Source organism: Anomaloglossus baeobatrachus, chromosome 1 (assembly GCF_048569485.1).
Source record: "Anomaloglossus baeobatrachus isolate aAnoBae1 chromosome 1, aAnoBae1.hap1, whole genome shotgun sequence".
Classification (NCBI taxonomy): Eukaryota; Metazoa; Chordata; class Amphibia; order Anura; family Aromobatidae; genus Anomaloglossus; species Anomaloglossus baeobatrachus.
In genome coordinates, this window is record NC_134353.1 from 480,988,163 (window position 1) to 481,009,178 (window position 21,016).

The 21,016-nt window shown below is 42.3% G+C and overlaps 1 protein-coding gene across 1 annotated transcript in view; it reads left to right on the forward strand.

Moving 5' to 3' along the window:
* The window catches only part of SLC35E1 (solute carrier family 35 member E1), a 32,833-nt gene extending 13,049 nt beyond the window's left edge, over positions 1-19,784 (forward strand). The window contains exons 2-6 of the mRNA XM_075315017.1: positions 7,598-7,668; positions 7,760-7,897; positions 12,426-12,551; positions 13,732-13,977; positions 17,538-19,784. Coding sequence (XP_075171132.1) covers positions 7,598-7,668; positions 7,760-7,897; positions 12,426-12,551; positions 13,732-13,977; positions 17,538-17,762 — 806 coding nt within the window. The 3' untranslated portion in view covers positions 17,763-19,784. The remainder of the gene's footprint in view (positions 1-7,597; positions 7,669-7,759; positions 7,898-12,425; positions 12,552-13,731; positions 13,978-17,537) is intronic.
* Positions 19,785-21,016: the final 1,232 nt, after the last annotated feature.

The following is a 21,016-nucleotide window of genomic DNA, read 5'->3' on the forward strand; positions in this document are numbered from 1 at the left end:
ATGATACATGCCGGATTCCCGAGCAGTCAATCATTGCAATAATTCCAGCACCAGCTGCAACAGCAATGGGCCGACAATACAGCTTCTCTGAACCCATTATGTTGCAAATTCAGCAACAATTCCAGACCACTTACTTAGACTGAACATTATGGCTTGGGAACCAACAAAAGATACCCAATATTAGGCTTGGGATCCTAGGCAAAGACCCCCACCCTCAGGCTTTGGAACCTGCGATAAAGAGACCACCCGCGACTTGCCTTGCACGGCTATCGGCCATGGCTCCTAGGGGATGGGGCTGCCAATTCTCAAAAGACAGCATTATTACAATTCTTAATAGCATTATAAGACCAATTCTTAGGGAATTGGTTGTGGTATAACCACCATGGACCAACGCAAGGGTTTGAATATTGCAGTTAGCATTCATTGCGTATTAATAAATAACACCATGTTCAGTGGCATTTTTCTTTTCTTAAATGGGGAGACTCCAAAAATACCCCCAATGATCCTTGTAGAGAAAAATGTGCTCTTTCAAATGATAACAGAATTAATATATTTTAGGGGGACCCTTTTTGGGAAATTTGACCTAAAAATAGGTAAAATTCGTTTTTTTAAAGTTTGTCATCATATGTGGGTGTGAATATTTCCACAAATACATATGCTTTGACCGTGATATTGCAGCAATGCAAAGTCATGAAGATGTTTGTTGAACAGGGTAAAGCACCAGTTCCTATTGGTTTTTGGTCTTGAGTTATATATGGGCAAAGTTTGGCATAAATTTTATGCGAGGCGTTTTACAAGCTACTTTGACACAAAATTGCGGCCGAAATATTGTTTTGTCATAGCCGGTAATAATTTTATCGCGTTTAGCAGCAAAAGTTGAGCTAGTATGCCAAATTTCAGCATCATAGCCAGTATAGAACTCTAATGGCTATGTGCCAAAGTTTGCAAAATCCTCTTAGCTGAAGCCGCAGGCTTGGGGGGCCTCCAGTGAAAGGTCAACAGTGCCCAATATATTTGAGATCTGGCCCTAAAAATTTACAGAACCTCTTTTCAAACATACATGTACATCCTTATAAATTTTCAGCAAAATCGGAGAACGTCGAGTGGGGACGATTTTTAAAACTGGTCCACTTGACACGGAATGACCCATAACCCTAACCCTAGGGTTAGGGTTAAAAAAAGACGTGGGCTTTGCCATATTTTTGTATGCTAGCCAGGTGCAGCAGGCAGGTATGGGCAGCCCCCAGCTGCATATTTCTACCCGGCTGAGAACCAAAAATATAGGTGAACCCTTTTTTTAATTATTTCATGAAATAATTAAAAAAAAAAACAAAACAACAAACGATGTGGGCTTCGCTCAATTTTTGTGTCCAGCCAGCTACAACTAGGCAGCTGGGGATTGGAATCTGCAGCGCAGGGTGGACCAAGCTCTCTGGGCCCCCCCTGCTGCGAATTGAAGTCCGCAGCCACCCTAGAAAAAGGGACGTTCATAAAAGTGCCATCTTCTGGCGCTGTAGACAACTCTTCCAGCAGCCCTGGTGCTGGGTGTCTCGCTGGGTAATAAGGGGTTAATACCAGCTTTGTTTTACCAGCTGATATTAACCCAGAGATTCTTAATGTCTGGCCAAGTTTGACCCAGCCATTAAAAATCTACAATAAAGGGTTAAAAAAAGACAACACAGAGAAAAAATACTTTATTAGAAATAAATACACAGACACACCTAGAGACTCAATCTTTATTACCCCCTCTCACCCCTCCACGATCCTGGTCTTGAGAGAGACGATAGATCAGCTAATCGCTCATAAAAGCCGGCTGATCAGCTGGCGGCCGGCTTTTATGAGTGATCAGCTGGCGGCCGGCTTTTATGAGTGATCAGCTGGCGGCCGGCTTTTATGAGTGATCAGCTGGCGGCCGGCTTTTATGAGTGATCAGCTGGCGGCCGGCTTTTATGAGTGATCAGCTGGCGGCCGGCTTTTATGAGTGATCAGCTGGCGGCCGGCTTTTATGAGTGATCAGCTGGCGGCCGGCTTTTATGAGTGATCAGCTGGCGGCCGGCTTTTATGAGTGATCAGCTGGCGGCCGGCTTTTATGAGTGATCAGCTGGCGGCCGGCTTTTATGAGTGATCAGCTGGCGGCCGGCTTTTATGAGTGATCAGCTGGCGGCCGGCTTTTATGAGCGATCAGCTGGCGGCCGGCTTTTATGAGCGATCAGCTGGCGGCCGGCTTTTATGAGCGATCAGCTGGCGGCCGGCTTTTATGAGCGATCAGCTGGCGGCCGGCTTTTATGAGCGATCAGCTGGCGGCCTGCTTTTATGAGCGATCAGCTGGCGGCCTGCTTTTATGAGCGATCAGCTGGCGGCCTGCTTTTATGAGCGATCAGCTGGCAGCCGGCTTTTATGAGCGATCAGCTGAGACTGTTCACACCAAGCAGCTTCAGAGCATGCTCTGTAGGGAAAACTGAATCAGTTTGTGATGGATGCAACCGCATTTGAAAAGCAGGATCCGGCACCCATTCACATACATTACAGCTCCAGTCGCAAGCTGCTGGATCTGTTCAGATGCAGTTTTTTCCTGGAACAGATTCTGAAAAATTAAAAAAAAATGAGCAATTGTAACAACAGCAAATAGAAACGGAGACTGCAAGTTTCAATAGGAGAAACAGAGTCTGCTGTACGTCCCAGGAAAGCTACCAGAGCAGACGTCAAACACATCCACAGACCGCCATTCACGTGTCAATGGCCATAAGTGTTGGGCAGTATAGTTTTTTTTTTTTTCTATATGTAAGCCGTATACTACAAACAATATGTTTTGTTACTATGTGAGTATATAAATGGCACTGTATGGTCATATATTAGAATGGGTCAGCAAAACCTCCAGATAAACACCTTCAACAACCACAGCAACTACAACCAATGTATCATTCTAGAACTGCTTTAATACATAGCATTACTGTATCAGAGGTAGCACAGGCATCTTGGTAAGAAAGCGGAGACATGGCCTTACAGAATCCCAAATCTAGGGTTATCTAGAAATTCAAACAGGATGTAAATTAGGCTGGTTTCACATCAGCGTTTTTTTGCCTAACAGCAAAAACAACCACAAACCGCATGTAACCGGATCCTGCCCCGATTTCAATGGAATCGTGGTAAGATGCGGGTGCATGCGGCACAGACTGGATCCGTTCTTTAGCGGGTTTTTTTTACCTAGGTCCCAAAACGCAACATGTTGCGTTCTTGACCTTGGTCAAAAGAAGCATTAGGCTCTCTCCACCACTTTCCCCTGACTGTTCTTTTCACAGGCCATGTCAACTTGCTGTTTTAGTTGACATTTTTAAGGCTAGCTGTGCACTGCAATTGTGCACTTAAAGGGGTTTTCCCAACAAAGTTAATTTTAAAGTTGATTTTAATCAATAGATCTAATAATAATAATTTCCACAATTAGATGTGTTTAAAAAAAAAAAAAGTCCCTCAGCTGAGATCTTATGTACCGTATGTTTGCCTATGTACTGTGTAATGGCCATGTCTTGACCGTACAGGGACATGGTCTGATCACACCACAGCTCCTGTGCTGGGATAATCTTATATATGTGCCTCTGCTATGTACTGTGTAATGGGCGTGTCTGACCGTACAGAAATATGATCTGATCATACCACACTGCCATTACACAGTACATAGCAGGGGCACATATATAAGATTATCTCAGCACAGGAGATGTGGTATGATCAGACCATGTTCCTGTATGGTCAGACACTGCCATTACACAGTACATAGCAGGGACACATATATAAGATTATCTCAGCACAGGAGATGTGGTATGATCAGACCATGTCCCTGTACGGTCAGACACGGCCATTACACAGTACATAGCAGGGACACATATATAAGATTATCTCAGCACAGGAGATGTGGTATGATCAGACCATGTTCCTGTATGGTCAGACACTGCCATTACACAGTACATAGCAGGGACACATATATAAGATTATCTCAGCACAGGAGATGTGGTATGATCAGACCATGTCCCTGTACGGTCAGACACGGCCATTACACAGTACATAGCAGGGAGACATATATAAGATTATCTCAGCACAGGAGATGTGGTATGATCAGACCATGTCCCTGTACGGTCAGACACGGCCATTACACAGTACATAGCAGGGACACATATATAAGATTATCTCAGCACAGGAACATTTTATTTATTCATTTTTAAACATTCAGATATGGAAATCTAATGTTATTCTAAGATATATTGATTAAAAGGAACTTTGTGGGAAAACTCATTTATCATACAGCTTTGCTCAACATATGGTGTAACGCTCCCATCAGAGTAGTATTGATGCCCAGTCAGAGAGTTCTGTTGATCACTATATACTTACCAATGTTAAGCAGTGAAACCGTGCTAAAGTGTGTGTGTGTGTGTGTGTGTGTGTGTGTGTGTGATAAATGCAGCAGGGGGTATTATTTACCTGGGGACAGAAGACCAGCACGGGACTAAAATGTTCTTCCAGTGGCTTGTTTCTGCACCTTAGCTACACAGGCAACCCTACATGCACCCCAGCCTAGGGCTACGTTCACATGCTGCGGCCATGCCAAAATAAAGGGATTTGTTCAAAGCGCAGACCATAGCAGCAGCCAAGTGAACGCAGCCTGACCATAAAGAGATCTTAAAGGGAACCTGACACCAGATTTGGGGCCTATAAGCTGCGGCCACCACCAGTGGTCTCTTATATACAGCATTCTAACATGCTGTATATAAGAGCCCAGGCCGCTGTGTAGAACATAAAAATCACTTTTTTTCCCCTTACCAAGACAATCAGTCCAGGTCATTGCAAACATATTCCACTGATACCCGATTTAAAAGTGGAACCTGCCACCAGATTTGGAGCCTATAAGCTGCTGCCACCACCACCAGTGGGCTCTTATATACAGCATGTTAGAGTGCTGTATATTAAAGAGCCCAGGCCGCTGTGTAGAAGGTAAAAATCACTTTAAAATACTCACCTTAATGGTCGCTGCGGTGGATGTGGCTAAAATGGGCGTCTCCGTTCTCTGATGCCGGCGCCTCCTCTTTCGGCCATCTTCATCCTCCTTCTGAAGTCTGTGTGAATGACCCGTCCTACGTCATACACGCTCGCTGGTCCCGCGCAATACAATACTTTGATCTGCCCTGCTCAGGGCAGAGAAAGTGTGCCTGCGCAGGACCTCAATGCCGGCTAGTGTGGATGACATAGGAAGCATCATGCACCCAGGCTTCAGGAGAAGGACAACAAAGATGGCCGAAAGAGGAGGCGCCGGACCTGGAGACACCCATCCGACCAGTCTGCAGCGACTGTTTAAGTGAGTATTATAAAAAGGTTTTCAATTTGTTTTACATTCCGGTTATTGACCTTTTATTAATGCTATCGCTGACTGTAGAATGGAGTTACACGGTGACATTTGGTTGTAAGGAAAAATGCTAATGCGTGACTGCAGCCTTAATATTGCCATCTCTCTATAGAGAGTAATCAAGTCTGCATGACTGGAAAACCCCTTTAACACATCTACGTATAAATGCCCACTTAGTGATTTTTCATAATACAGGATGCATTATGGAGTTTGTTAGGAAATTCTGGGGTACAATCCACAATGTTTCAGTAGCAGCAATGTGGATCGGATTTTTCCAAATCTCAGGCTGCAGTTAGAGCAGCCCACCACAGTCACCAAGCGGCTACTTACACTCCGATTGTCATTCCTTTAATACCCTGTCTAGATGGGGCGACTGCACTTCATGTGTGGAGGGGAACAGGCCTCCGTTGTGCTACATGGCACTAGAAGAGCTGTTCTGGGTCTTAAAGGCTACGTGCATACCATGCATTTTTATCGCTTTTTTTATGTGTTTTTGAGTGCAGTTTTGTCACATCCTTATGCCAGCAAAGTCAATAAAATTTCTGATGTTTAATGCACATATTGCTTTTTTCTCTTGCATATTTGGTGCGGAAATCTGCAGCATGTCAATTCTTCCAGAGTTGATCTACCCCAAATGCATATAAAAAACGCGGCAAAAACACTTTTTTTTTCTTTTCTTTTTCTCTATGCCACGGGATGCAGATTTGGGGCAGAAGTTTCTGTAACTAAATTCTCAGCGTGCGCACATAGCCTAAAGCCTACTTTACACAGTACGATCTATCGTGCAATTTCACGATCGATCGCACCCGCCCCCGTCGTTTGTGCGTCACGTGCAATTAGTTGCTCGTGGCGCACAAAGTCGTTACCCCCCCCCCCCCCCCCCGTCACACGCACTTACCTGCTGTGCGACGACATCGCTGTGGGAGGCGAACATACTCTTCCTGAAGGGGGAGGGACGTTCGGCATCACAGCGACGTCACACAGCGGCCGGCCAATAGAAGTGGAGGGGCGGAGATGAGCGGGACGTAAACATCCCGCCCACCTCCTTCCTTCCGCATTGCCGGCGGGTGCCGCGGGACGGAGGTAAGCTGCAGTTCATTGTTCCCGGGGTGTCACACGAAGCGGCGTGATAACAATTTGTGAGCGATACTGCGTCGCTCGGAGGTGTCACGCAGCCTGACGTCACAAGCGATGCCGCAAACTATGCCGGATGTGCGTCACAAAAACAGTGACCCCCGACGATCTATCGCACGATAGATCGTCTCGTGTAAAGCACCCTTTAGAATCCTGCAGCTCTGGTACGCTGGCAGATATGCAGTGATCATATGATCACCAGGTCCTACAGAAGCACAACATTCATAAAGTGGTATCTAGCCAGCAAAATAGAAGACACAAGCAATAATCAAACCCTTCCATATTCTCCTTGGCTGTGTCTGACCGGGCTTTGGATCTGCTCCTGCTAGATTTCGGGAGCTATAAAGTCACTCTGTTCTTGTTGACTTGTGAATACTCACAGCACACCATGTCCTCGATGTTTGGATTCTCTGGTGCCGAGAGTGGGCGGACGCGTTACGACAAGTAGGCAAATTTGTATCCATGCGGTCATGTGTCGACTAGACGTGCGCGGCCTTGAATTTAACAAGGCCAGGCACGTCTAGTTGGAATGTGGCCGGAGGTGTGCAGATTGCATTCTTGCATTTTCATGACCGCCTGCTCTCGTCATCGGAGAATCCTGGCAGCGCTGCGAGGATTCACATAGGATTCACATGCAAACTTGAGCCCCAAGCCTACCATGTTGATTGTGGTGGGAAATCCAAACAATGTCTGCTGTTTATTTCGCTAGTTTTTTTTTCCAATGAGGTTTTGAAAGCTTTACTAGAAAAAAAAAAATTGAGGTGCAAATTCCTCATTGACATGAGATACAAAAAAACTCTTCAAAACCACACTATATCTGTATGACTTTTATTTTTATGCAGCCAATATGCTAATTTTTATGGTCTTTAATCCTGTGAGCAACATCCCTTTTAAAGACTATAAAAATTAGCAGTCAATTAAAAGACCCATATCTCTGCAACGGTATGGTAGATACAAATATAATAATACTTAATTGCATTACTGGGATTGTATTTATCTATAAAAATGTGTTCCGTGAAGTCTTGGGTCTTTTTGTTCTTTCTCACAGCCCTTGTTTTTGCTCTTACATTTCAGTAAAGGCTACTATGCCGATATGGGTGGTGCTTCTGTCAAGGATAATAATGAAGGAAAAGCAGACTACTAAGGTGAGACTGATCCTGGTTGTTTTACATTTACTTATATTGAGTAGTCCTCTAATGTGTCTGGGTCAATGAACATCCTGCTCCTTTTTTCTAGGTGTACATGTCCCTGATTCCAATCATAGGAGGCGTTCTTCTGGCCACGGTCACCGAGATCTCCTTTGATATGTGGGGTCTGATCAGTGCATTGGCTGCGACTCTCTGCTTTTCTCTGCAAAACATTTTCTCCAAGAAGGTTAGTGTCAATGATTTTGCTTTGCATAGCCAAATACATTTGAACTTTGCCATCTTTTCCAGTTTACCAGGACAACATGTAGACAGCCAATAAATATTTATAATGGACTTTAGTAGCTCGAACATGAGGTTGATTTTCCCTACCATGTGCTACATGTAAATCACTGTTAAAAGACAATAAAGATCAGTCCACTTGTGAGCTGCTTGACTGATACATTAGAGTCTGCTTTCTAGAGACACAGCCTTACAACCACCCAACTTCATTGGTATTGGGGGCAGCACTGAGATCTACAACTCAATCAAAACCACGACTAACACTACTTTATGGACCAGAGGGCCTAGGAGCTGCACAGATTTAGAGCCACCTCCTTTTTACTGGTTTTTGTTTTTTTTTGTCCAAAGGGTGTCTATGATCAGTTGCTATGGTAGGAAATCAAGTAAAAGGGGGCATACTGCCCAAGGCACGCACGCACACACACGCGCACGCAGACACACACATACATGCATACACACACATACATGCATGCATACACACACATACATGCATGCATACACACACATACATGCATGCATACACACACATACATGCATGCATACACACACATACATGCATGCATACACACATACATGCATGCATACACACATACATGCATGCATACACACATACATACATGCATACACACACATACATACATGCATACACACATACATACATGCATATACACACATACACGCGCACGCAGACACACACATACATGAATACACACATACATGCATACACACATACATGCATACACACATACATGCATACACACACATACATGCATGCATACACACACATGCATGCATACACACACATACATGCATGCATACACACACATACATGCATGCATACACACATACATGCATGCATACACACATACATACATGCATACACACATACATACATGCATACACACACACACATACATACATGCATACACACACATACATACATGCATACACACACATACATACATGCATACACACACATACATACATGCATACACATACATACATGCGCACGCAGACACACACATACATACATGCATACATACATGAATACACACATACATACACGCATATACACACACATACATGCATACACACATACATGCATGCATACACACATACATACATGCATACACACATACATACATGCATACACATACATGCATGCATACACACACATACATGCATGCATACACACACATACATGCATGCATACACACACATACATGCATGCATACACACATGCATACACACATACATACATACACACACACACACATACATACATGCATACACACATACATACATACTTGCATACACACATACATACATGCATACACACATACATACATGCATACACATACATACATACTTGCATACACACATACATACATGCATACACACATACATACATGCATACACACATACATACATGCATACGCATACACATATATACATACATACACATATACATACATACGTACACACACCTAAACCAATTTTTTTTTATGCACAGCATGAAATACATGTTTACTGTAGTAATTTACTGTGTGTGTCCCCCCCCCCCCCTCACCCCCCACAATGTAAAAATCCTGTTAAAGGGAATCTGTCAGCAGGTGTTTGCTGTGTAATCTGAGAACAGAATGAGGTTGGGGTTAAAATAGAGATTTCAGTGATGTCTTTTATCAGACTGGGTGCTGGTGTTTACTTGCAATGATTTGTTTTAGCACCAGCTTATCGGGGTTTTTTTTGTTTTTGTTTTTTGTTTTTTACTACATCCTTAGGTGACTACTAGTCCAACCTATGATAAGCAGCTCACTTTCAATAGACTATGTACACAGAAAGCTGTAGGGTGGGCGATGGCAGATTTCTGAACTTTGCTACATCCTACAACTCTGTGTCACAACTGTTGCACCCAGTAAACTAAATGATATTTTGTTGGAATCAGGCATTTTTACTACTTTATGATTCTCTCAGATGAGGTGACAAAAATATGTTGAAAGATTCCTTTTAATTGGGTGAGCAGGATTAAGCTAAAAGATAAACAATTGTCATAAAGGGTACATTTTCTAAATGGGCTATAGTCATAGGCAGTGAGGTACCGCAGGGATCTGTACTAGGACCGTGGGTTTTTTTTTTTTTTTTTTTTTTAAATCTCTTTATTAATGACCTTGTGGATGGGATTGAGAGTAAAGTGTTTTGACTTTTCTGACGACACCAAACTATGTAGGATATTAAATACTGACCTTGACAGTACAGTGTTACAAAACAATCTGGATAAGGTAGAGATAAGGGTATCCTCAGCTCACCTGTTCCTCGGGCTGCCAGTCCTTGCGGGTGCCAGGGATCCACCGGCAAGTTCCAGCCGGTTTAGGAATAAATGCAAAAAGAGGAAAGGATCCGGCACAAACTCCTCTGGATAAAATGTCAAAGCTTTATTAGCAAATATTAAAAAGGTTCCATCCGTGTAAACAAAAGGAGGGAGTTATCCCATGGAAACTTTACGCGTTTCGGACTTCCATATTAAAAGCAAAGAGTCCTTAATCATAAGTCTTATGATTAAGGACTCTGCTTTTAATATGGAAGTCCGAAACGCGTAAAGTTTCCATGGGATAACTCCCTCCTTTTGTTTACACGGATGGAACCTTTTTAATATTTGCTAATAAAGCTTTGACATTTTATCCAGAGGAGTTTGTGCCGGATCCTTTCCTCTTTTTGCATTTAATCTGGATAAGGTGCCTGAATGGGCAAACACTCGGTAGATGAAAATTAATATTGATAAATAGAGGTATTGCACCTAGGACAGAGTAATCCTATTGATGTATATACCTTAAATGGAAATAAAGTTGGGACTTCAGAGCATAAGAAGGACCTGGGTATTCAGGAAGCACTCACTGTGGGTGGAAGAAAGGTGATTCCAGCAGCTAAATATTAAAGGGTTCTTTACAGTTACAGCAGTCAAACTGTGGAAATCTCCTATGAGGTAGTAATGCCAGACACAGAATAGCTATATAAAAAAAAAAATCTGTGATCCACCCGTGCCTGCTTGCCATTTGGATTGTGCTGTCAAAATGTGACAGTGCAATTTTAACTGGCTGCGGTGGGGATCGTGCTGTTTCCTGCCTCCATCGTCAGTCCCGTGACGCGATAACAGGGAGCAGATGGTAGCAATGGGTCATGTGATGACTCCTGTCTCTATCATGATGTATTTCCAGTGTGCGCCAACAGAGCGCTGTCTCACACAGGACCGCTACAGAGCTGTAGCTGACCAGCAGAAATAAGCAAGCAATTGGACTGTGCAGCGATAGTCCCTTAGGTGGACTAGTAAAATAAAAATGTAAAAAAGTTATTAAAAATAAGAAAAAAAATATAAAAGGAAAAATAGTTCAAATCTCCTCATTGAAAATAAAACCGTTAAAGAAATTGAAAAAATCTACACATTTGCTATCACCACTTTCAGAAATGCCCAATCTAACAAAATATAAAGTCAATTAACCTGATCGGTACATCAAAAAAAATTCTAAACGCCAAAATTAGGTTTTTGGGGTTTTTTTGTCGCCGCAAACGTTTTTTTAAAATGCAATAACAGGCGATCAAAACAAAGCATCTGCACAAAAACAGTATAATTAAAAACTCCAGCTCAAGATGAAAAAGCAGTCACTGAGCCCCTCATCCCATAAAATGAAAAGTCTATGGGTCTCAAAAAAATAGCGCAAAAAGCACCATTCTTTTTTTTGGACAAATTTCTGAATTTTTTTTAACCCCTTAAATAAAAGTATACATGTTTGGTATCTACGAGCTCGTACCGACCTGAGGTATCATACGGACATATCAGTTTTACCATATAGTGAATACGGTGAATAAAAAAAATCCCAAGAATCGTGCAATCACACTTTTTTTTTTTTTTTTTTAATTGCAATTTCATCACACTTAGAATTTTTTTCCCCTTTTTTTTTTTTTTTTTTTTTTTTTTTAATTTTAGTACAATATATCGTAAAACTAATGGTTTCATTCAAAAGTACATCTGGTCCCTCAAAAAATAAGCCCTTATATCGCAAGTTTGACTGAAAACTAAAAAATTGCGACTCTCGGGAGAAGGGGGAGCAAAAAACGGAACACATGCAGTCCATAGGCTAATGGGTGAGAAGATCAGCTTTGTGTCTTTCTGTACCTATAGTCTTGTAATAATAAAGTACTCTTGCTTGGTGTCTAAACCAGCTAATCTTAGAATAGGCATATAAACATACAGTGTATGCAGCAGCACTGCATTGTAATGTCCATGCAGATGCAATTAGTGTATGGATCTACGTGCCCTGCAGATTCATATGGCTATACATATACTGAAATGTGTTATTTAGGGACTTGTTTTCAGCTTGGCAATGCTATATTTACTCCTGTACTCTTCCATGTTTACTGTGCATTGTAGTTTATAGAAATGCCATTACTGCTTACATAACAAGTCCCCTTTAATTCTGCAGGTGCTCCGAGACTCTCGTATTCACCATCTGCGCTTACTCAACCTCTTGGGCTGTCATGCTGTCTTCTTCATGATCCCCACATGGGTGTTATTAGACCTGTCGTCCTTTTTAGTGGAGAGTGATCTGGTGAGTTGATTTGGATTCTGCTGACTTAATGTTTAGCAGATGCGTTAGATTGACTTTATCCAGTAGTTTTTTTTTTTTTTATCGTAACCTATATGCGCATTGTCGTGATAAAAAGCAATAGTGTAAACAAATGAGTATCTTTGAATTGTAATATGAACCACTTTCTTTTCTTCATGTAACATAGTAGCATATATCCTTGGAGGCTAGTAATGAAATGGATAAAACACTTCACTCATGTTTACACTACTTAAATAATTTTGGTACCATGTAATAATTCGGGTACATTGTAAATCTCACCCCTGTCTGTGTGGTAGTGACTAGTGATGAGCGGCACCCAATACGTGTGCTCTTTCCTGCATTGACCCCTCTATCTCTTTACAGCGAACCTTAAAGGGACCTGTCTGGAGCAGTATGCACCCAGAACCATGAGCAGTTCTGCGTGCATATTGCTAATCTCTGCCTGATCGTCCCTGTATACACTAGCATAGATAAAGGGATCTTTAGAAAAAGTATTTCTAAAGATCTTTTATCATATGCTAATGAGCGCAGGGACTAGTCCCAACAGCGTTGCTTCCCTTGCTAGTCAGCACAATTAGCTTGTTAGTACGCCCACTGGGGTGTGATAACATGCTAATGAATGTGTCAGAGGATCATCTCACTCACCTCTTCTGCCATTGCCGCCTGACGCTGGATTTCGGCTCACTGCGCATGACCCCGGACTTCCGGTCATGCGCACTACTTCAGTTTGAAGCTGGGACGCGTTCACCCGGCTTCATAGTGTGCATGACCGAAATCCAGCGTCAGGCGGTGGAGAGGTGAGTGAGATCATCCTGTGATGCTGTGCACTCATTAACATGTTGGCACACCCACGGGGTCGTGCTAACAAGCTAATGGAGCCGACTAGCAAAGGAAGAAACGCCCTTGGGACTAGTCCCCTCACTCATTAGCATAACATAAAAGATGTTTAGAAATACTTTTTCTAAAGCTCTTTATCTATACTAGTGTATACAGGGATGGTTATGCAGGGATTAGTAATATGCACCTAGAACTGCTCGTAGTCCTGGATGCATATTGCACCTGACAGGTTCCCTTTAAGATTCAAAATGCAAAAATAGTGGTTAAGAGAATAATTATATTTTTTCTGTATTTTTTACACTTATTTTCTGTTTCTCCTCTTCAGACTTCTGTTTCCCAATGGTCATGGACTCTCCTCCTCCTCGTGATCAGTGGGACATGTAACTTTGCCCAGAACCTCATTGCATTCAGCATTCTGAACCTGATCAGTCCTCTTAGTTATTCTGTAGCGAATGCCACCAAAAGGATCATGGTTATCACTGTATCTCTGGTCATGCTTCGTAACCCTGTGACCTTCACAAACGTTCTAGGAATGTTAACAGCAATTCTTGGAGTATTTCTTTATAACAAGGTGAGCAGAATGTGGGACTGATATGAGGGTCTACGGATAGTCTTTAGCTTTGTGATCTTTTTTTTTTTTTTTTTTTCTATGGTAATGAATGTTACATCACATGAAAGCCTTGTGTGTCTAATATATGTTTTCAAAAGTTTGTGTTTGTTGCTTATGGCAACAGTATTCTACGCACGCAGGAAAACAAAATGGCAGAATCTAATACGATATTCTAAGCAAGTAAGAGCAGAGGAGTGAAAAAATTCTTGTTTCTGCAAGTAAAGTCCATGAAGAATATACATGGTGATGTGTCGCAGACATTGGGGGATCAATGCCCTTCATATTCCACAGTTAAGAACTGGGTTGCCAATTGTAAAACGGGCCACTTCAGCACCAATGATGAGGAACGTCCTGGATGACAGTGTTTTTTGTTTTGGGGATCATCGATGCTGTGCACAACCTCATACTGGAGAATCGACAATTTTCAGCTAAAGCAATAGCAGTCATCATGGGGATTTCCCATGAACTTGTTTGTATCATTATCCATGAACATTTGGACATGAGGAAGCCATCTGCAAAGTGGGTCCTCAAATGTCTGATATCAGATCAGAGAAGCATGCGAGTGAAAACCTCCCAGTCCATTTGTCAGCGTTTTGAGACTGATAAGAACCTTCTGGATTGACTGGTTACTATGGATGAGACCAGGATTTATTTGTATGACCCTGAAAACAAGGAGCAGTCAAGAGTGGAGGCACATTGGTTCTCCTCGTCCAAAGACGTTCAGGGTGCAAAAATCAGCCACTAAGGTGTTGGCGTCTGTTCTGGGATAAGGAAGGTGTGCTGCTAGTGGACTACCTTCAAAGGGTTCCACCATCAAAGCAAGGTATTACATTAAACTTTTGGACCAATTGAAGGCCAAAAGGCGCGGCAAGCTGTCCAAAGGAATATTGTTCCTGCAAGACAACGCTTCCGCTTGCACTGCACAAGCGACCGCGGCAAAACTGGCAGAGCTGGGCTTGTAGCTGGTTGACCACCCACTTTATTCACCAGATCTAGCTCCTTCCGACTATCATCTGTTTCCAAACCTGAAGAAACACCTCAAGTGTACCAAATTTCACACCATTTCTGATGCCATGGCTGCTACGGATGCCTGGTTTGAGGCACAACTGAAATCCTTCTATTTCCTAGGCTTACAGAACTTGGAATACTGATGTAAGAAGTGTTGACATCTGTGGACAGTATGTGGAATAAATGTAAAGTTTCATCATCCTATCTCGTTTTTTTTCTGGGTAAAGCCAAAGACTTATCAGCAGCCCCTTGTACTGTTGATATGTAGGGAGTAAATATTTTCTTGAATTTCTAATTGCACCATTTCAGAAATAAACTTAACTTTTAAAAGGGTATTCTGGGAACACCAAAATTAATGGCCTATCCTGGTATTGTAGCTTACTTTGCTAAAGGGAATAAGTCTGAGCTGTAATAGAACACAATAACTACTGAAAATAGCAATGAAGGGGAGCTACTTCCGTTTTAGTAAGATGATCCTTAGGGCAGTTTGGACTCTGACTCCATACCAATCTACTATTGATGGCCTTTTCCTAATACTAGGATTAAGCTTAACGGTTGAGATCATTTTCTGTTTGTCTGACTGACTTGTTCAGATTCTAGACATCAATTATACACCTATCAAAACTTGAATCAGTTAAGAGTATAGGGCAGAGTTGTTATACAGGGCTCAACACTCAGAGCACTACTAGATCTGCTGCAGAGAAAACACTGCATCAAAATGACAGCATGTAGCCTAGCGAGTGCCACCTCGCTGGAATTAGACTCTGCCCCTACATCATGTAGCTCAGATTACAAGTCAAAAACCTGCTGACAGATTGCCTTTAACCCCTTCACCACCTTTGACGTATTTGTATGTCCTATGCCGCGATCATCCCCACACGTCTGCTGATCTGATCAGCAGACGTGTCCAGCTAACAGCAGCTAGTGGATCTCCTGTTAACAGCTTCTAAAGCGGGCTTTACGCACTACGATTTCGCTACAGCGATCTCGTTGGGGTCACGGATTTTGTGACGCACATCCGGCCGCTGTAGCGATGTTGTAGCGTGTGACTTCTAGGAGCGATTTTGGATCGTTGCAAAAACGTCCAAAATCGCTCCTCGCTGACATGGGGGTCTGCTGCCAGTTATCGCTGCTGTCGCTGGGGCGAAGTTGATCCTCGTCCCTGCGGCAGCACACATCGCTACGTGTGACGCCGCAGGAACGAGGATAATCTCCTTACCTGCCTCCGGCCATAATGCGGAAGGAAGGAGGTGGGCGGGATGTTATGTTCCGCTCATCTCCGCCCCTCCGCTTTCATTGGGCGGCCGATTTGTGACGTCGCTGTGACGCCGAACGGACCGCCCCCTTAGAAAGGAGGCGGTTCGCCGGTCACCGCGATGTCAAAGGGCAGGTAAGTACGTGTGATGGGGGTGCGCGATTTTGTGTGCGACGGGCAGCGATATGCCCGTCGCGCACAAACGATGGTGGCGGGTCTCATGCTAGCGATATCGGGCCAGATATCGCAGCATGTAAAGCCACCCTTAGATCGCACCGTCAAACTCTTGACAACGCGATCTAAAGCGCTCCGGCATGGATCGCGTCTTTCCCCACAGCGATCACGGGGCGCCAATGGGTTGGCATGGCAGCACGGGGTCAGATGATGACCCCTGTCGCTGCCATGATGTGTTTCCTGTGAATGCCGGCAGAGCGCTGGCACCCACAGTAACACAGCATTTCTCCTGAAGCATCGCTCTGATCAGGAGAAATGATCGGTCTGTGCAGTCCTAAAGTCCCCTAGTTGGGGGTCTACTGAAATAAGTCTAAAAAGTTTTATAAAATAAATTCATATTGCCTCCCTCTACATTGAAAATAAAATAATAAAGCAAAATTTTCCCCACATATTTGGTAATGCTGCGTTCAAAAATGCCCAATCTGTCAAAACATCTGTTATTCTGATCGGTAAACTGTGTAGTGAGAAAAAAAAAAATCTAAATGCCAAGATTACTTTTTGGTCGCAGCAACATTGCATTAAAATTCGAGTTGAGCGAGTACCTAACTATTCATATCCTCTATACTCAGAGCGAGTCCAATGTAACGAGTAACCCGAATGCCGCACTATTTCTGGGAGTAGTGAATAGTGCAGAATTCGGGTTACATTGTCCGTTTTCCACCCTTGACTAGCATTGCACACACTATTTGGAATGACTACACGAGTATTAGACAATACTCGATATGAGTATAGTGAGTACAATGAGTTAGCCGCTCGCTCAACTCTAATTAAAATGTCATAACAGGCGACCAAAACTACACAAAAATTGTATAATCAATAACATCAGCAAAAATTAATTTATGGCTCTTGGAAGAAGAGGAGAAAAGAAGGAAAGCTGAAAATTGCCTGTGAGTGAAGGGGCTTAGTAATTTAGGCAAATGTTACCTATTTTTAGTAATGTTTTTGTTTAAAAAAAAAAAAAAAAAAAAAGTAGTGTTTTATCCTTGGGTGCACCATGGTATTGATCAATGTATGCTTATTGCAGGCCAAGTATGATGCTAACCAGGAGGCAAAGAAACTACTTCCTCTTATAAGTTCTGAAATTCAGGGCTTGGACCACCACCGTGAGCTTCCTGAAAAGGTCCAGAATGGAATGCCCTCCTTTACTCCAGGAAGAGACTATCAGTATGCTCGGACCAGTGTACTGACTGATCACTTTCAGTACAGTCGACAGAGTCACCCCAACACACACAACCGATATGACGTCTGAAGCCTGTTTCCTACTGAGCATTCCCCCTACTCCTTCCTGCCTCACACTGCTCATATTCCGATTGCAACACAGCAGATTGCCTCTCCTGCAGTTTGCCTGCCCACTGATCATTGGCTGGTTCAGAATATGACTAAACTTGGAGGAACTCTTTTATGGGACATGGTCATCTCCGAATGACACCCACGCCATGTTTCCATAATAACTGTAGAGGGTCCAGGATATGCTGACTAAATCACACCCCAATCAATTATTCTATTCATCCCATGTCTTCAGAAGTATCTCAAGGCTGCTGCATGCAATCCTTTGACCCATTAAGGAGTGGGAAAACCTGTTTCACTGTCAGCATTTTTTTTTTAACAGCAAATCAAATGTATAAAAGACTTAATGCCAAATAGTGGCTCACTTTCTGGATTTTAGAATTGTACACATTGGAGTGTAAAGTAGTTGTGAGTATACCTACCCATTTCTATTACAGCTTAGATCCGAATTGATAGTTTTAATGTCCTATCAGCCATATTAAGGGCATTCTCATGTGGTAAGCATGAATGGAGCATTGATGAAGTGTAATGAAGTTGCTCTAACCCACAGATATAAATATATGAAACATATCTTATTGCTAGGTGTTTCACAACAGACGTCTTGGTCCCTGATTCATCAAAGTGTATGAGCCAAAAATCTGGAGTAAAACACTTGGAAAAGTTGCACAAATGTTTGTGCAACACGCTTAATATTTTGCTACTTTTCACACAGTTTTGGGTAGCTCCGCCAAGATGGGCATGTCGTGGCAATGCCTGCTCATCTAATTCATTACTAGATGTGGTAAGCCGTACGCCAGAGAGCTTTAGCCAGTCCCTGACGAGAGGAAGATTGGTGGCGAGGCTCATGACACTTTTAAGACTTGTCTGATTCATTACAAGGCGTGCACCTCTTAATGAATCGAGCATCTCTGACTTCAGCGCACCTCCTCATAAAGACTGGTGTGGACAATGCCGGCCTTGATGAAATGGGGCCATTGTGTTTTGCACAGTTTACTACACACGTACAACATTTTGCACATGAGAAAAAAGTAGAACAGCACAATTGTCGCTTTAGAGTAACTGATTAGAGAATGTAAATGTAGAGTGGGAACAACAGTGTTGTGACCTATAGACCTATAGTAATGAATGCGATTTTTCCAGCAGTATGTAAACTATAAAGGCAGGTATCATCTTGCTAAGGGCTTTACATGAGCATGTGCACCCAAGGTCCGCATAGGTTAAAAACATTGCAGTATACACTATTTTAGTCCATCTTATGGATGAAAATAACGTATGCTCTATAAGGCAGCTCCTGGACTTATATTATGGACATGACTGGTCTGGTTCTTCATACTGCCGTCTCTGGTGGTCTTTGCACATTATCGAAGCCTCGTCCCAATATCTCTGTGAAATGATTGCTTTAACTACTATGTAGTAAAGCAATAGTATGGCATAGTAGTGGCATGACAAGGCCGCGTTTCACACTTCTGTGAACAATGCCTGGACTGATGGTCTCCGTCAGACATGAAGCTGTTAGTTATACACTGGGCCTCCCTTGACTACAATCTCATCAGATTATTCCTCTTATTATGGCTTGTGCTTGGAAAGCAAAAGGGTGAAGTCTGGTTAATTACTGTGGTCAAATGCTGTACTTTTGTAAATACATGAGGAATATTTCCAAATTATTTTTTTTTTTTTTTTTTTATGTTCCTTTTTTAAGAAATATTTTTTAACCTGTTATTTATTATGACTTCCTTTTACTGTGAGTAAAAGAAGACCGATGCTGTGGCTAGTCCAAGATAGCATTACCGTCCCCATACGACCTAGTAAATTATTCCTGGAAATGTCCTCAATGCAAACTAAAAGTACTCCACAAATGTAAGATATAATACCTATATATACTGTTCATCATGCAGTATTAATGTTCATAGCGTGCAATTAAATCTTTGTTTAACCTGGACCTGTAAATGACAAAATCCATCATTAAACTGCTATTGTAAATCAATCTTGGCTTAAGTCTGTATTGCTGAGTATAATCTTAAATCTTTTATAATCCTGCATTTGGATCAAAGCTGGACATGGAGGTGAAACTTGGTAATGTCTCAGCATAATGAAAGTAGCCAATATTCAGTTGGAAAAGATCCATGGTAGGTTACTTAAGCTGAGTAGTGGATGTTTAGGTATCTCTTGCCCCAACAATGGTATTTAGGATTTGTTGATTAAAGGTCCACTTTAAACAGAACTCCACTTTGGCTAGGCAACAATATACGAAGTCTTCGGGAAACCAGAATTATTTTCTACCTACCTTCTAGATCCTTTATACTTATATCATGTGTATTTTTGTGGTTTAGATAAGTTCCCCGTGGAGATATTAGCTTCCCTTTTTAAAAGTGCCTATCAAAAATGATATTGTTAAATCAGGTCTTTGTTAATTTATTTCTTTTAGGCCCTGTGCGCACGCCGCGGATTTGCTGCTGAAAATGTGTCTAACATTGCTACAGTTATTCCCCAGCAAATCCTATGGGTTTTAAAAAATGCTGAGTGCACACTGCGTTTCTTTTTATACCTGCGGATTTTCCGCTGCGAAATTAATGTGCATGTCACTTCTTTTCTGCAGGTACCTGCGGTTTTTGCCATAGATAATGGTAAAAATCCGTAGGGACCAACCTGCGGAAAATCATGCGGATTTTGGTGCGGTTTTTTACCGTGGTTGCGGAATTTTTTAAGAAGGTCCGGATTTTCCTTAAGAAAAAGGCACTTTCTAGTGCGCACATAGCCTTAAACTTTTGGCAATGCATGTCTGACACTGGATCTCCACCATTCACAATGGGCGATGTCACAGCTGACCCTGCTCTCCCTCCCTTTACAATGACCATGTATAGATAGGATCTGGGGTCTGATCGTGGGTGCCATGTACATGCTTTGTTTCCAGACACACAAAAAGAAGTTGGAGTCCTAAAAAAACAAAATCTTCAGTGGTCAATGTGAAAATCGCAGGATTTTTTTTTTTTTTAAATAGATATTGTGATTTTGTAAATACAAACATTACCAAATTTAATTTTTCTTTAAATACAAAAATTAACAAACTTGATTCAAACATCAGGTCATTTTCTGATTGCCTCCCGCTAACCTGCTCTTTTCCATCCACGTTCTTTGCTAAATCTTCACTTGTAAAGTGGCTTTACTAATTTACATGTTTTAAAGGAACAATTAGTTAATGAGTTATGTAACCAACAA